Source organism: Hypanus sabinus, chromosome 2, assembly GCF_030144855.1.
Source record: "Hypanus sabinus isolate sHypSab1 chromosome 2, sHypSab1.hap1, whole genome shotgun sequence".
NCBI classification, from domain to species: Eukaryota; Metazoa; Chordata; class Chondrichthyes; order Myliobatiformes; family Dasyatidae; genus Hypanus; species Hypanus sabinus.
Window position 1 is genome coordinate 96,502,482 of NC_082707.1, and position 16,934 is coordinate 96,519,415.

Here is a 16,934-nt window from a genome sequence, read left to right on the forward strand (position 1 = left end):
TGGCTGACGTTATTTTTGGTTTGCTGCTGGCGGCAAATTTAAGTTTGGCGTTTTTCATAAATACAAGAAGGACTCAAATAAACGTTGAGTATTTTACTTAAAAGTAACCTTCAACCCAACGTCTTTTTTTCGGGGTTCAAAATGTTTTTGTTGCATGCAGAAATGTAATTTCGTTTTCTCTGCAGGAGTTCATCAATTTCATAAATGCAACACATTATAGTTTGTTTATACATAGCATAAAGGCAAAACAAAACGTTGTATGCAGTGTTATTTCATTTTAAATGTCAAACGGGTTTTGCGGCTCCCAGTGTTTTCTTTTCTGTGGGAAACGGGTCCAAGTGGCTCTTTCAGTGGTAAAGGTTGCTGACCCCTGTGGGGAACGTTCGTAATTCCCAATCACCGACATTGGCTTGGGTTCACTTTGAGAGGTTGGCCTGACGTGATGACGTAATACGTGAAGTTCTTCTACCGCGATTTTTAAGTTCAATGTTTAGATGACATTAAACGATTTGTTACGTTTTTCTTAAACATTAAACACCGCATGTCGTTTTATTTGCGAAAAGCTACATTGGCTGCTCTTGGATGATTCCGGAGCTGGTGAGCATGTCGGCCAACACAGTCACTTTGAAACTGCGGAGTTTGTTCAAGCCGAGGTCCAATTCGTGCTCCGAGAAATCTCCTCCAACACCACCATTTCTATGTGGTAACGCCACTCGGCAACTCCACGGCATGAGAAAAATAATTCTGCTTTAAATTTTACAGTACTTGTTTTTAAACCTAGTTTGCACTGTATCTGTGTGCTGTACACCAGCTCGGTATCGATGTGATCCTTGAGCTTGCCAGTTTTCAGTAAGAATTTAAATATCTGGTTCAAAAGCCTCAGGTCCCCATGTGTGACTTCAGGTCTCCAAGCGGTGTTTGTTCTTGTGAGTGCGTGATTCACTGCATTGAAGCCTCTTTCAACAAGATTGACCACTCACGGAAGGTCTTCTAATCCCCAAAGATGGTTCTTGACCACACATATGAAGCTGAGGTTGCTTTGAACATTTCAGGAGAAATCCTCGGGGTTGGCAGGCTTACTGGCTCCATTTCACCCTTTGGTTCCGGCCAGAATTGTATATTGTTGTGTGGCTTGTTCAAAGGTCAGTGAAATGTATACAATATACATCCTGAAATGCTTTTTCTTCACAACCATCCAGAAAGCCCCAAAGAATGAATGACAGTTAAATGTTTGAACCCCAAGTCCCCCCCCCAGCTCCCCCCTCCCGCAACGATCCCCCTCCCCCAGCAGAAAAAGCGCACCCGCTACCGAGCACAAGCGTGAGTGAGGTGATAGTAAAGACACAGACTAGCAGTTACCTCAAAGCCTTTCACATTTCATCCGGCACTTGACAAACCACAGGCTCTCTCTCCCAAACAGCGCAGAGGGAGGTGTCCCCCATTTTCACAGCAAGCGGGAGACACAACAATAACCTGCTGGTTTACGATGTTAAAAAATCCATTTTGTCGCTTCTGTGCCTGAAGATCGCAAAGGTCTCGGGCCCACAGCGAAAGATTTTCCGGCCTCCCCGACAACCCATGAGTCTCCTGCCATGCTCGATCCCATCTCCAGATCTGTTGACAGGGTATACTTGCCGTACCGAGTGTTAAATCGCATTCAGTGCCGCGAGTCAAGAGCAATCCGTTGGACAGCCTGATTGGTAATTTATGCGTCCCTGATGTCTGTCTGGTTGATAAGGTACGAGTTTTAGACACATTGTGACCACGAGTGTTCAGCACCTGCACAGCTATCGTTCTTCCTCTGTTCCAGTTCTGATACTGGAAATGCCTCCTCTGCTGTCAGTCAGGTCTCGTGCTTCAAGTTATGGTTCCGCTTACTGCATCCATCCCCTCTGGGGGTGGCACCACCCCACTGGGAATCACTGTTTTAGCTGGCCGCCATTTCACTGTGTTCGTTAACCACAGACCCCTCATGCACGCAATGGCCAAAATATCAGCCTGCACAGCAGCAACATCAGAGTTCACAACATAACAAGGGGAAATAATGCCGTGGCTGATTGCCCCTCAAGGCCAGCTGTGTAGATAGGGGTCGCCTGGAAGCCAACCAGCTTACTGGCCCAGAGGTCCCGTCACGGACATCGCGTTCAGGAAGCTGGGGTTTCTCTCCTGTACGATGTCTCAACCTGTCCTCTCACCCCATCGTGCCCACAAATTGGTGGCAGAACATTTTCAACTCCACACAGGACCTCTTGCATCCGGGCTAGAAGGCATCACGGAAACTGGTTGCACTAAACTGTGTCTGGCACGGCCTCAGAAAGGCCGTGTGTGGGTAAAAATCAACCATCATGTCCAGGCACCTTTTGAGGCCTCTGACCGACAGTTTAAACATGTCCACGTGGACCTTGTTGGTCCTTTTCCCCCTCCCACAGTTTCACAAAACCTCTTACCATGGTGGACTGTACATCCAGGTTGACCTTTAGCGTTAGCAATGGCCACAGCGTGTTCGTCAGCACCCGAGTTCTTGCGCTGGCATCCCATCCGATATTTCCTCTGACCGCGGTTCCCGATTCATATCAGCCCTCCGGGACCCCGGCGTTAGTCCACATCACACTCACAGCCCAACGGCCTCTGCGAGCGCTTTCACCGTTGCTGAAGGTTGGTCTGAGGGCTTCCCTGACTGATGAGTGCTGGCGTGATGGACTCCCGCGGGTCCCTCTGGGGCTCAGACCAGCTCCACAAGAGGAGTCCTCCGTGGCAGAGCCGGTTTGCGGACAGCCCTTCTGAGTTCTAGGTGATTTCATTCCTGATGTCGGAACTGTCTGGTCGGCCTCACGACAGCGTTCCACCCTCCCCAGTAGCTTCGGTACCGCCTCCCACCGTGGCCTACAGCACTCTTTGCTTTCTGCTGATCTATATTCCACCTCGTCTGTCTTCATCGTCCGTGATGCACCCCAGGCTCCCTTAAGCTGGCCCATTCCACATTTTGGAATGGAAAGAAAAGACTTTTATCGCAGATAAAATGGGTAGGGGTAAACCTGATTGCATTTTGCTAGATTGTCTCAAACCTGCCCGCCAAGATTTGGAGGATTCCGCTTCCATGCCCCAGCTGTCCCAACATGACCCTGAGCACACCTATGGGCGAATTTCAGACAGGCTCTCAATGCCAGTCTTAGTGAATTCTGGGCTGTAATGTAATCGGTGCAAACATACAGCATTCACAGTCACCAATATTGAGACGGGGTTCACTTTGAGAGGCCGGTCTGACGTGATGACGTATTACGTGGTTCTTTTACCGGGCTTTTTGTGTTCAATGTTTGGAGCAAAATAAATGAGTTGTTATGGTTTCTCTTAAACATTAAATGCCTTACACCGTTTTATTTGTGAAAACCTACAATCCTAGGAGGAACTAAGCACAGATGGCTAAACTCGAGTTGGAGTCATTCTCAGGATCTCACAGGACAAGGTGACAGTCCTCATGTCAGGCACCATTTGACGAGAAGTCTCACACACACACATAGATTGCTGGAGGAACTCGGCAAGTCAGGCAGTGTCTATGGAGGTGAATAAATAGTTAATCTTTCAAGCAGGGACCCTTCATCAGGACTGGAAAGGAAGGGGGCCGAAGCTAGAATAAGGCGGAGGGAGGTAAGGGAGTTGGTAGGTGATGGGTGAGTGGAGGAACGGTGGGAGGGTGAATGAAGTCAGAAGCTGGAAGAGGATAAGTGGAAGAGATTAGGGATTGAAGGAAGACAGAGGACCATGGCAGAGGAGAACCAGACTGAAGTGTTGAGCAGATGAAGAGAAGGAACGGGGGATTAAACAGAATGAGGAATGGAAAATGAGGGCAGGCAGGGGGAAGAAATTAATGTTCGTGCCGTGAGGTTGGAAGCTACCCTGACAGAATATGAGGAGTTGACCTCATCATGACAGTAGAGGAAGCCACGGACAGACATGTCGGAATGGGAAGGGGAATAGAATTGAAATGGCTAGCCAGCAGAAATCTTGCATTTCGTGGCAGGCGGAGTGATAGTGCTTGACAAAACAGTCTCTAATCTGCATCGGGTCTCTCCGATAGAGAGGAGGACCAGATGTAGTAAATATCCTCAACAGGCTCGCAGGCGAAGTGTTGCCTCACCTGGAAGGACTGTTTGGGGCTCTGAATGGTGGTGAAGGGCAGGTGTAGCACTTGTTCTGTTTGCAGACAGTAGAGGTGGTTTCCTACAGAAAGTGGAGAGGAAGAAGGATGGGAAAGAGAAGGAAAGATGGGCTTAGTGGTAGGATCAAGGTACATATTTCTCTTCCCTCCTGTCTACTACACTGAGAGGTGAAACTCAAGTTGGTAGAGCAACTCCTCGTATTCCATCTGGGAATTATCCATCTTGATGGCATGAGCATCTATTTCTCTAACTTCCAGTAATTTAAACCTCCCTCCCTCCTTCTCTCTTTCTATTCCCTCATCCTGATAACTCTCTCACCCCTCTCCTTCTCACCTGCCCATCACCTCCCTCCAGTGCCCCTCCTTCCCCTTCATCCATGATCTACTGCCCTCTCCAATCAGATTCCCCCTTCTTCAACCCTTTAGGTCTTATCACCTCCCAGCTTCTTACCTCACGCCTTCTCCTCCACCTACCTTCCCCCTCACCTGGTCTCACCCGCCAGTTTGTCCTCCTTTCCCTTCCCTATTTTTATTCCAGTTTCTGTCCTCTTCCTTTCCAGTCCCGATGAAAGCCTGAAGCTTCGACCATTCCCCCCCCGTAGATCCTGTCAACTATAAGTTCCTCCAACATTTTGTGTGCGTTGCTCAAGATTTCCAACACCTGCCGAATCTCTTGCGTTTATGACGTGAAGTCACTTTGTGTGAGTTGCAGTCTTCAAGATGACTTTCATACTGAGGGCAGGTGGAACTAGTGAAGGGATAAGGTTGGGAAACAGCGAAATCACTACACGTACGGTGGAAAGCATTCTGCATTACCGTCCGCTATGGGGCGGGGGCTACTGCACAGGACCGAAGTAAGCTGCAGAAGGTTGTAAAAATAGGCAGCTCCATTGTGGGTACATATCTACTGTAAATCAGTTTCTTCCATATTTATCATGTATTGCATTGTACTGCTGACGTTGTGCAAGACATAAGCCGGTGTTCTGACTTGAGGAAACCTCACCTCCAGGGGGCGCAGCGACGGCCGGAACGCTCACCCGCGGACACGGCTGCCGGGGGATCTCTAATTGGACGTGCTGGCGGATGCAGGGATGAGCCAGGGAGTGAAGACCATGGTACAGCAGGTGAGGCCATTCGGCCAGTTGCCTGTCGTTATCGGCCGCCCCCCCCCCCGCCCAAACCCTGACGGGGCGACCCCCCAGCTCCGGGCTGAGGATTCATGGGGTGCTCTCCTTACCCCTCCCTCCTGCCAGGGAGACATTTCCGTTACCAACACCACACCCCCTCCCAAGCGGCCCTGTGAATTACATTCAAGATGCTATTACAGGGTGACTGCACGTTACATTTTCAGCTGGGGAGGTGGGGGCGGGGGTTAAATTTTCCAAAATGATTGCAAATCAGTTGACTTAGTTATTAGTAACACCAATAATCCAGCATCCTCGGTGTTTCGATGATGTTGGACTTGCAATTTTTCTGGACCACTTTTAATTCCACATAAAAAAATTAAAAAGAAATAGAAAACTGACTTTAAAGCGAGTGGGAATTAGAACCAACGAGATTCAGCTAAAAGTACTCAGACATACAGACACGCCAGACCCATGCTTTGGATTGTAGGAAAAACAATGTTCCTATCTTGACCCAGTGACCCCCCCCCCCCCCCCCCACACACACACTTTGCTTGAACGCTGAGTTAATTTGAAGAATTCTTGGGGGAATCTCTTGTGCGCAGTTTTAGTAAAATCCCGATTTAGCGCTTTTTGAATTCATGGAGACCTGCTGCATTTATCTTAATCCCTGAACTGTTCTTGTTTCTGTTTTTCAGACTATGTGCTTACATGGCCTTCTCCACAGGATGCAGCCAGCTGTTAGGTACTGGCAGTTCTCCACACAAGTGAAGGACTATGCTATACATACAGGGTCTTGCCAATGCATTTACTCTTGGTTCTCAACAGCCAGGATTCTCAGTCATTCCAGGAAAATTTCACTGGACTTCCACCCAATCCCCACAAAAAAATTCCACTTTTCGTCCTCTATGGATACAGAGGGCAATTTACATCCTGTGGGAAAACATTCTGGAAAATTGAAAGCAGATGCTTCTCACGTAGAGAATGCAGTTGAGCCCCTTCTGAATCTGGGATTTACTCAGGTTCAAGTGAAGAAACTGCTTGAACTAAATCCTAGAATTGCTGCACAGGTTCCACTGAAGGCTCACCCTGTGCTCTGCCTGCTTGATAGTCTTGGTTTAAGGCCAAGCAGCATTTTAAAGGTCTTGGAGAAATGCCCCGAACTGGTTAGAATAAAGGGTCATCAGCTGCAGTCACGCATTGACAACCTGCGGAAGCGTGGACTTGATGAAGGTTGGTGCCAGTTTCTGTTTCAGATCTTACTGCAGTGGACTGGATATGGATCTGCTGTTAATAGTGCTCACACTGACCTTTCAGAAATTGGTGCAATCTGCAATGTGGACATCCTCTCTCCAACAGAATTTGCAACTTGTAAATTTCCTTAAGGTGCCTTTAATATCCAGCAACAGAGGCAATAAATTTTCCAAAGCTTTTATCTTTCAAGTGAAAACATTAAAATGAAGTAATTTTAAATTTAGTTCACCTTTCCCCTTTGCCTGGATCTCCATTAAAATCAACAGTGCCTCAACCTGTTGCCTGAGAACCCATTTCCCTGCATGATGCTGATGAATCCGATTTATTTGCAACATTAAGGGTGCTACAGAAATGCAAGTTGTTGCTTACAGTACAGAAGGAAACTATCCTCTCCTCAGAGATCCTGTCAGCCTTCTTACACTTGTTCCATGAACCAGTCCTTCTGCTGAGGGACATCATTTCAGCTGCTCTTTGTCCCAGTTTTAAATTGCTCTCCGGTTAAAGATTCTTCAGATTTTCCTATTGCATCTATTAGTGCCTGCTGTGTTATGGAACATTGATAACATTGGCAACTGATAACTGGGTAAGATGTGAACAGTTCTAGTGTCCACATCGACAGGAAATAAAGGTACTGGAGAGTGTGCAAAAGATATATACAGGGATAATAATGAAGTTCTTATCTCTTTGCAGGAGGAAATATTTAAGTGTGAGAAAAAAACTTGTAACAACTGTTAACACACAACAGATCACTCTCATGCTGAAATAATAGTACACGTCTGTTCCCAATGAACGGCTTTATGCAGCATATTAAGACTAGAACTGTTCAGATCACACCTGGTCAGGTGTAAATAGTATTCCATTCATGGTTAACAAACTTTATCCATTGTTTCTTTACAAATTATGACTTATTTTTCTTTTTTAAAAGTTTCTTAACCTGTATCTATACATTTAACATTTGTGTATCTATACCAAATTCCTCCAGTCATCTATCCAATTCAGGCTTTTAATTTTCATGAAGTAACTTACTACAAATCTGTGATAAAATTTAATTTGGAATTCTTAGAAACTTATATAATCCAGATTTCCTTCTTCAATTAATTCTATGTAGCAAAATATTCAATTAAAATAATTGAAAGTGAGTTGATTCTTTTACATTGCAAGTTCAGTGCTTACCTATTGGAAATAGTTGAACTGTACATCCGGGTGCTGTAATGTGGTGCAGAGAATGTAAGGCAAAAACAGGTTAGTAGATTAATTAGTCATGTCACTTGGTTTGTGTGGGTTTATTTGATTGGAAAGGTCTGTTTGCTTAAACCAGTGTTTCCCAAGCACTTTCATTCTTGCCAACTCCCCTCTTAGGCATAATATAATTTCCAGTGTCCCTGTAGAGTAAAAACATGTCTTTCACATGCTAACATGAGAAAACTGATTCTGCTTTAAATTTTTATTTGTCTTTAAACCCAGCTTCCACAGTACCTCTGCACTGTACAGCAGCTTCGATATTAATGTGATCCTTGAGCTTGAGTTTTAGCAAGAGTTGAAATATCTGGTTCAAGTTGTGACAGCAAAAGCCTCAGGTCACCATGCATAACAATGTCCAAGCAGTTTCTGTTTTTTGTGAGTATATCATTCACTGCACTGAAGCCCTTTTCAACAAGGTAAGAAGATGGAAATGCAATGAAGAGCAGTTTGGCTCTTCTCCAAAGACCCGGAAACCTCATATGACAGTGCAGCCACATTCCACAAATGCCGACAATTTTGTAAAGCATTTTTACTTCTTTGACATTCTGAATTTCAATACTTTCTTCTTGCAAGCTTTCTTCGTGTTCTTCTACCTTGCAAAGAAATTGGGTTAATTACACAGTCCAGAATTTTCAAATCATTGAATCAATACTGAAATCCCTTTTTTAGTGACTGCAAGTGTAAGCAGTACTCTTGCAAATCACTGTCTGTGAAAGAGAGTGCCATACTTCCCATGCAAGAAATCTGAGTACATTCTTCTCCCAAGGTTTTACTTACACATTTACAATTTTCTGATAAAAGTGGACACTGCACTTTTTGCTTGAATTAAGTTGAAATTCTCACCCTGCAGTTTCATATTTAGAACATTCATTTTGTCAGATTGGCTAGATATGCCACATCTCCACGTAGAAGTTCAACCTTGTTTCCCAAGCTCTTGTCGACTTTGAGCAAAAATTCAACCAGTGTCAAAAAGGTAAAAAAACTTTTTCAGCGGCTGTGTTTTGACAGCCAACACACAGTGTGGAGAAGCATTCAAACCGTTCTCATTATCTTTTCATAACCGGTGAAATATTCTTCTGTTTAATGGTTGGAAAAGTTTATGAAGGGATTCACTTTTGTAAAAAGTTAAAAACAAATATCAACAGAATCAATCTACAACAAGCTCAAAATGTATATTGAGGATAAAAGTATTCCAATTAGGAACATGATTTCTTGTGCAATAGATGGAGCATCATATATGATAGGTCATCATCATGAAAAAAGAAATCGAATCTGTTTGCAATCCATTGTATAATCATCGTTGAAATCTCGCAGCCAAAGAACTCAACCAGTGACTTTTTTCAAGCAGAACAGAGTGGGTTGGAGAACTAGTGACCAGGCAACTGGAGACTCGGGATGACCCTTTTGGACTGAAGGCTGTCACCTAATCTCACCCACTGGGGAGACCATACTGGGGATGAAATGTAGTGTATGAGATAGCAAGAGGTACAAGTGAATCACAACCCCTCGGAGGAGTGTTTTGGTCCCTGGTCAGTGAGAAGGAAGGGAGTAAAAAGATAGGTGTCACATCTGCAGTTGTATGGGAAGGTTCTCTAAGGAGAGTGAGTGAGTGAAGCAGGAATTGTGGCTAGGTAGTGAGTGAATACTCCTTGTAAGAGGTGAAACCTGTGCCTGGTGGTTGCATCCTGTTGAAGGTGTGAAATTACAGAGGATGGAAGGTGCAAATGCAGAATTTGGGAAATGACAGACACAGAGTTAAGCACCCTGTCAACTATGGTGCAGAGAAATCCCTGATCTAGGGAAAAGAAAGACATCTCTGAAATACTGCTGTAGAACTTTCCTTCAAAACTTAGGTGGCTTACAAACCAGAAGGAAATTCTGGGTTAATGTACATCAGGCACACCCCCTCCATGACCTGCTGAATAAGCAGTGGAGCACTCTTTCAAACAGACTCATTCAGCTCTGCTGTCACAAGGATTGTTACAGAAAATTTTCCTACCAAATGCAATAAGCATGTACAACAGTTCATCTCTGTGCAACAGGAGAACACATGTCATAGCACAAGTTTTTTATTGTTTCATTTATTATAATCGCACATGTTAGATTATTAGTGTTTATTATTAGTGCCAAGCTTTTAAGTGTTGCTGCTGTAATGAAATAATTCCCACTCGGGATCAGTGAAGTACTCTATTATTATCTGAACCCCGCCTGAGTGGGATTTTCATTGTGCCTTCTTTTTGCAGAGAGACTGCAACTCATCTTGGTGCATCACCCACAGATTCTGAATCTCTCTGCGAAGCAGGTGAACAACACTGTGCGCTTCTTCAAAGAGAAGTGTATTTTCACAGTACAACAGATCATAGAAATTCTCCAAACTTCACCCAATGTTCTCTTTGAAAACTTTGAAGAACTGGAATACAAATTCCAGGTATAGTAATGAGCACCATGTGTAGGAATGGATTGTTTTGTATCTGGTGTACTTACTAAAAATATTTTGAAGATAGTTTTTGTGGCCTATTTTTAAAAAAAAATTGTAATTAGTGCACCCATTAATGCATTTGAAACTTCAATTTTTTATTCTTGAGGTATTATATATTGATTGGAACAGGCATGCATTAAAAATTGATGTTATAGCTATTGCTACTTAAAAAGTCCACCAAATGTCATAAATTCATCTATTTGCTGTTTTCTTTTGGCTTTTATTGAGTAAATGGTTGCTGTACTTCTGATCAGAGTAGGAAGACAATGATTTCTATTAGAGACTTCTTGGAAATTTTGGGGGAAAGTGTGCTAAATTTTTTAATAACTTGTGATGTAAAAAATAGATTTACTTACCAATATAGACAAAATCTGTTTCAATCTTACCATCATGGGGAAATATTCCTCAGTCAAGATTTTGGCCATCTTTTTGTTTGGTGAGTAATGTCATTTTGCTAGTGTCCAGGAAGAATTTCAGTCTTCAGTTTCGTTGTCTTGGCTGAACATGGCACCCTGTCTATTTAGCCAGTGAAGGAATGCCAGTCATGATCAGTGTATTGATGTTGTTACGAAATTCCCGTAACTGGATCACTTGCCAGCAAAGATAGAGAGGTCCGTTGAAGTCTGATGGTACTATTTTTAAGTCTTTATTTATAAAGGGGCACAAAAATAAGATTAATACAGACATTCAGATAAAATATGTCGTCAATACTCAATCTAAAAATGCGGGTATAATAATAATCATCAATTAAGCAATAGCTCTATCATTTGTCTAGGGGATTTTGTGTTGTCCAATGTAAAGATAAAAGTCACTGTCCTTTCAAGCTGCAGCTCTTTGGGTTTAAGAGAGACTGTTTTAAACTTGCCTGGGTCTTTATCCATTGAGTCGGGGGGGAGTTGGTTCCCCGTTGTTAGTTCCAAGTCGTTTTCCGTGGTACCAGCCACCAGCCCCCAGGAAGGGAACTGAATGCACGTGGCTTCCTTCAAATGGCTTCCCGCTATTACGGGATTGGTAGCATTTCTTCTGGTGTGTCTGAGGGGCTGTCCCTACAGCCCCCCTTTTATCTTAACTCGCCGGGTAGTAGATGTCAATCAGGTTGGGGTGATGCAATCTCTCTCTCAACCAGCCCACTTTGCCCGAGGGCTTGCACGTAGCATAGTCCCCAATCCACAAACGTGGTCTCCAGGAGACAATGGCTATGTCTCTCTCTCTCTCATTTCCTGGGTCTTCTGACCCAACCCAATAATGCTCTTTCGATCCTCACAAAGGAGGGGGCTACCCCGCACCCTTCGGCCCCTCAGAGCTGTGGTACATTCATAACAATGTGATATGTAATATTGGTACCTGCTGATGAACAAAATTGAAAACACCCTGTAGTTTTCTCTGTTACATGTTGGCCTCATCTCCAAACTCATGTTTATCCCCCGTACACCTGGTGTTTCAAAAGCCTTGAATATAGGCAACTCAGTATCCATAGATCTCTGGGGTAGAAAATTCCAAAGATACACAATCTAAAGAATATTTTACATTTGATTATGTTTTGCCACCAAGGGAAACAGCTTCATATCTTTTGGTTTGTCACTGCCAGTGCTGATACTTGTTCTCTATCCCTAAACCCTAAACTGTGGAAACAATTAAAAGTTAGCTGCACAGGTGGGTCTTTAATCACACAAGTCCAGACTGAGGAAGCAGAGTAGTTTCTTTCCCTGAAGGACATCTGTAGCCATATGGCTTTTTACAAGAATCCATTTATTTCACACTGTTACTTGAAAATAACTTCGTATCATTTCAGATGTCTCAATTTCTTGAATTTAAATTCACATCTCATTTCAATAAGATCACCATCATTTGCATATCTAGATTATAGGCGCCAATTATTTCAACACTTCCTCACAGGACAATCTCTTAATCCCAGGAATCAATCTCACAAAACTTCTCTGCACTGCCTCCAAGTGTCTCAAATGAGTCAAACTGCACTGTTCCAAGTATGGAATCAAAGCCTTTGTGCTGTTATAGCAAGACTTGTTTGCATTGGGAGTCCATCTCTTACATTCACCTAATTATGTACCAACTTGTTTATTGTGTGAAAACACTGTTACCAAACTAACATGTTTGTTAGCTTAACATTGAATTATATGCTTTTCATACCAAACTAGATGATCTCATATTTCCCATGTACCATCTGTCATGTTTTTGCCCAATCAGTTGGCCTGCCTATCTCCCGTTGAACACTTATCTTCATCCCACATATTTCCATTTAAATTTAGATCAGCAAACTGATTGTTCTGACATCCCTCTATACTTCTGTCAGTTAACCCATCCTCTAGCCATGCTAATATCTTTCCCTCAAAATCCACAAGCCCTCTTACCTCATTAGTTTGGTTGCCTTTTGGAAATCCAAGTAGATCATATCTACAGGCCCCTTTTACCAAACTATGCTGGTTACTTCAAAGAACAATTTACCTTTCATTACAGAATGTTCACTCTGAATTGTATTAACAATTGAGTTTATTTCCTTTTGATGGCAGCTGTTAATCTAACTAGCCTGTAGTTTGCTTTCTTTCTCGTTGAATTTTTTATGAAATCAATGGAAACACATACCCCATATTGCTTTTCTGCTTTAGTAAAAACAATGTATCAAATGTCCATAATTGCTGGTTACTTATTAACCTTCCCGTGTTTAATTAACTTCACTTTTCATCTCATTTCACAGTTCGCATATTTCCGAATGGGACTAAAACAAGTAGCGATAGTGAAATCTGGAATTTTCCGGACGTCACTAGAAGAACTAAAACAACGCCTTATCTTCTTAGAACGTCTCGGGCATTACCAGACTCCAGATAAGAAGGGTCAGACTCTGATCATAAACCCCAAACCAAAGGACATATTTACCACTACTGAAGATTATTTTTTGGCTAAAGTGGCTATGTCATCTTGGGAAGAGTTTGATACTTTTAAGAAGCTCCTGAAGCGTGAGGAGATTGCAGAAAGAGAACTTGGGCATCAGGAAGACAGCAGTACATCTGAGGAACTATCTGACAGTGAGGAGGATGAGGAATTGTTTCTGGGAAATTAATGAAGGCTCCATCAGAATAAAATTGTGTTTATTTTTAATATGGCTAACAGTGGAAATAAACCAATATTACAATAAAAATAAATTGGTTTAATACAATACAGAAGGATGTATCAGAGGTGGTTGAACTCTTTTATACAAAGACTTACCTTTGATAAGCATAGGCCCTGGAGCACATCCTGCCAATTGTCCCTACCCTTAACATTTTCCTGATTGATCCCATTTACCATCAGACCAGAACAACTCTTACTCTTGAATAGGTTGAATGACTTCCAACTCTCCAGGGTGAAGTATTTCAAATGTTCATTACCCCAGAAGAAATTTCCCCATTTTCATTTCAATTAAGCAATCTGAATACAAATTTCTGTGTCACCCACCAGCTAGAGTTGGTCAAGCTGAAAACGATCCAGTTATTCTAGTTCTCTGGTTTCTGTAAGATAACCCTTTGTCAATACTAATATTACACCAACTGCATAAATAGCTGCAGAAATTTAAAGTACAAGAACTGCCCATTTTTACTGAAGTGCAACTACAGTTCTGTAATTGTGAACTCTCTACATCAGTGCAAGCATTTCATTCAATAACTGTGGCACAAACTCACTCATTTGGCTGAAATAGGATTAATCTCCAATCGTGCTGAAACAGAGACTGAAATATGGTTAAATCAGACTGGTGCTTTCACAGATGACCTCAACTGACAAATGAGTAAAAAGCAGATGCAACTGCAAATCATTACAATTTTTTTAAAAAAACACTAAATACAAACACATGTAATTTAAGGACAGAGATACAGTTTAAATACCTGAACCTTTCAAAACAATGTAGAATATTACAATTTATGTACTTTTGATGTTATGTTACTAGTAGCAGTATGTTTGGCAAAGTTAGGATAATGGTGAAAACTAGACAAGATGGAATTTGAAGTTGTAGCTCAACTTTGCACACCTTTTAAGAAAGATGGTGTAACAGATGACCAGTAGTGACAGAAGTGTGTGGCAACCCCACATGGTGGTAGATTCATTATTTCTTTCACTTTTTCCATTTGAAATTAGTTGCATTTAAGAACATTTCCAAAGTGGCTGGTACAAATCATGGTGGACCAGCAGCCAGCTCCAAAAAGGGAGAAACAAGGTGCATAGGAGCTGGTCCACTCCAAGGCTCAAGTGGTCAGATGAACCAAAAACGGTCATGCTTGTACAAAACAAAGATTAAGATTTAAATGTACGATCACAGTGTCTGTTATCATGTCCACCACTAGTGCTGGGTTACATTTCTAAATTTTCAAATACCTAGGTACTTACGGCATGTATTGTTTCCATAAAATAAATACATAACAACCAGAGGATCTTGATGGTGAAAAGACAGCCAGAAGGATAATTTTTCCATTGTAACAAAATTATTAAAAGAGCTGTGTACATATACATATGTTCACATCAGCTTTTTGTTATATTGAAACGAACAACAAAAAAAGAGTGCTATGTGAGCCAAGTGCGATTAAATATACTATTCATCTGGAAAGAAAAGTATGATGAAGTATTGTATGTTACAATAAAGACTAAATCCTTGTGTATACTCTGTCACATCTGATCAAGGAAACAGTTCAACTATAGCAAATTTACAACAGTGTGCAGAGGGAATGTCAAGGAGAAAGTGGTTAGCAAGAATGGCATTAAATTCTGAAAAGTACAATACTATGATATTAGAATTTATTGCCATTATTTTAACAAGCATTTTAAAATATTAATCAAATGATTCACATTGCCAGCAAGGAAAAGGTCCATTGATGCACAATCCACAGCCAGAGAGAGTTGCACCCTTTAAGGTTTAAAATAGTCTCTTCATATTCACCATCTGTTGTATTTTTAAAAATAACTTTAAGGCCCCCAAATTTAACAGGGATTTGTACCATCTGGTCTGTGTTGGATGGAGTAGATCATGGTTGTTCTATAACTGCCTCAGGTCCCAAGGATAGAAAAGTTACAATTTTTAGACAAAGTGCATAATATAAATAGGATTTGACAAAATTCTAGACACCACACCTCATTACTCTATTTCAGCTCACACAGCTGTCTAGGATGGCTGCCGCAAAACAATAGTTAAATACGTTTAAGTTTTGAAAATTATATTAGTCACATTAGATCCTACTTTCTCCAGCAATTACTCTTTTCACAGGAATAATGGAAACCCTACTGTTTCTAACAATATATTTAAAAGTACACACTGCAGATCTTAAAAATATAATGTTAAAACTGAGTTGCAAATGCAGCCACCCATGTCCTGGTTTGGTGTCGAAGAATTTCTTCTCAGTCCTGGCTACTCCATAAAGTTGGACTGCAACTCTGCTGAAGATGGCAGTGTTTCAGGTGCTGTGTTCTCAGCATCTTGGTAAAGACCACAGTGCAAGTACTCAGCATGGACATGATCTGCAGAGCAAAACTTGTCATCTTTCACTTCATTCTCAGCACTAGCAACATTCAGAGGGGGAATGAATGACCTGTGGTCACCTCCAGCCATAGCACAGCAGCTTGTAGGTCCTGTTTGCAAACAGTACAACAGATGAATTAGTTATTATTGAGATTTACTTCCTTCACAAGTGTGATGGCCATTGCATACTCATAGCACTTAAATTCCTGAAGGAGCAGTTTCATTGTTTCCTGTGTATTTCTGGGTGGTGGTGTGAAAGGAAGAAGCTCTTCCACTTAAGCTGAGATGAAAGTTGTTGGCAGCTCTAATTGAACCATCAACTTTCAGCTGTGGAAATTTCTCAGACATCAGAAACTGAGCTGCTGAACGCAGAATAAAGAGTGGCAGGTTTCACCATTCTGTGGCCAAGCCCAATCCCACTTAACATCATTAAAATATTCTGCTAATGAATTAATTCATAAAACAATTCAATGTTCATATCTTAATCTTCATAATTTTAACTTTTCATTAATTTGGATGGATTTTAAATGTCTCTTAATGTTAGAATTCTGAACTAAAAAAACACTTATAGTTTTGAAGTCTCTGACTTCAATCATAGCCTGCCTCGAGTATTCCATGTGTAAACCACCTGAACTCCTGCTGACTGACTCAGGCCCAGCATGGTTGTACCTTGTCTCTGCATCAAGTGAGTGGGACACTCAGTCACCACAAGCCCAGTGCAATGTAACTCAGAGTTGTTTAAAGATTTCATCTGAGGGAGAAACAAGACCAACAGCAGAACACACCTTCACATTAAAATGGAAAGTAAGTTCCACATTATGCCAAATAAATGTATGTAGAATTGTCAGATTATAGCTGTTACCCTGTAGATCATCCTTGATTGTGATTTTTGTGTCTGCTTCTTAAAAGACAAGTTGCAATTATCCAACTTGAGTTTACGGGCTGACAATTTTAACCTTCCACATACAACTGAATAATTTCAGAACACCCCTAAATGTAAATATCAAACTACTTAAAGGCAGTAACAGAACAACAATTAAGCTAATATTACTCTTCTCTGACAGGAACAAAAAAGGCACCTTTTGTTACAGTAGTGAATTTACCCACCCAAGTTTATAGGTGAGTAAATGTATCTGTAAAGGCAAACTATCTAAGGAATAACAACGAGATCCCAGATTTTCA

The 16,934-nt window shown here is 41.8% G+C and overlaps 2 protein-coding genes across 5 annotated transcripts in view; one reads left to right on the forward strand and one right to left on the reverse strand.

Moving 5' to 3' along the window:
- The first annotated feature begins 4,616 nt into the window (after positions 1–4,616).
- On the forward strand, positions 4,617–13,344 carry mterf4 (mitochondrial transcription termination factor 4). The gene is made up of 5 exons (XM_059950878.1): positions 4,617–4,857; positions 5,166–5,280; positions 5,979–6,513; positions 10,020–10,204; positions 12,969–13,344. The coding sequence occupies exons 2-5, from the start codon at positions 5,248–5,250 to the stop codon at positions 13,329–13,331; spliced, it is 1,116 nt and encodes a 371-aa protein (XP_059806861.1). The 5' UTR covers positions 4,617–4,857; positions 5,166–5,247; the 3' UTR covers positions 13,332–13,344.
- pask (PAS domain containing serine/threonine kinase) overlaps positions 13,343–16,934 on the reverse strand; it is a 70,526-nt gene continuing 66,934 nt past the window's right edge. For 3 of the 4 annotated variants that reach the window (XM_059950843.1, XM_059950848.1, XM_059950837.1), the window contains one exon: positions 13,343–15,862. In XM_059950843.1, coding sequence (XP_059806826.1) covers positions 15,642–15,862 — 221 coding nt within the window. In that variant the 3' untranslated portion in view covers positions 13,343–15,641. The remainder of the gene's footprint in view (positions 15,863–16,934) is intronic. The other variant, XR_009508040.1, reaches the window with a different exon arrangement.

Excerpts from the sequence above, each read along its gene's own strand:
- mterf4 (XM_059950878.1), top strand. The coding sequence starts at position 5,248 with ATGAGCCAGGGAGTGAAGACCATGGTACAGCAG. Across the intron at positions 5,281-5,978 it reads TGAAGACCATGGTACAGCAG|ACTATGTGCTTACATGGCCT; the intron begins GTGAGGCCATTC and ends TCTGTTTTTCAG. Across the intron at positions 6,514-10,019 it reads GAAGCGTGGACTTGATGAAG|AGAGACTGCAACTCATCTTG; the intron begins GTTGGTGCCAGT and ends TTCTTTTTGCAG.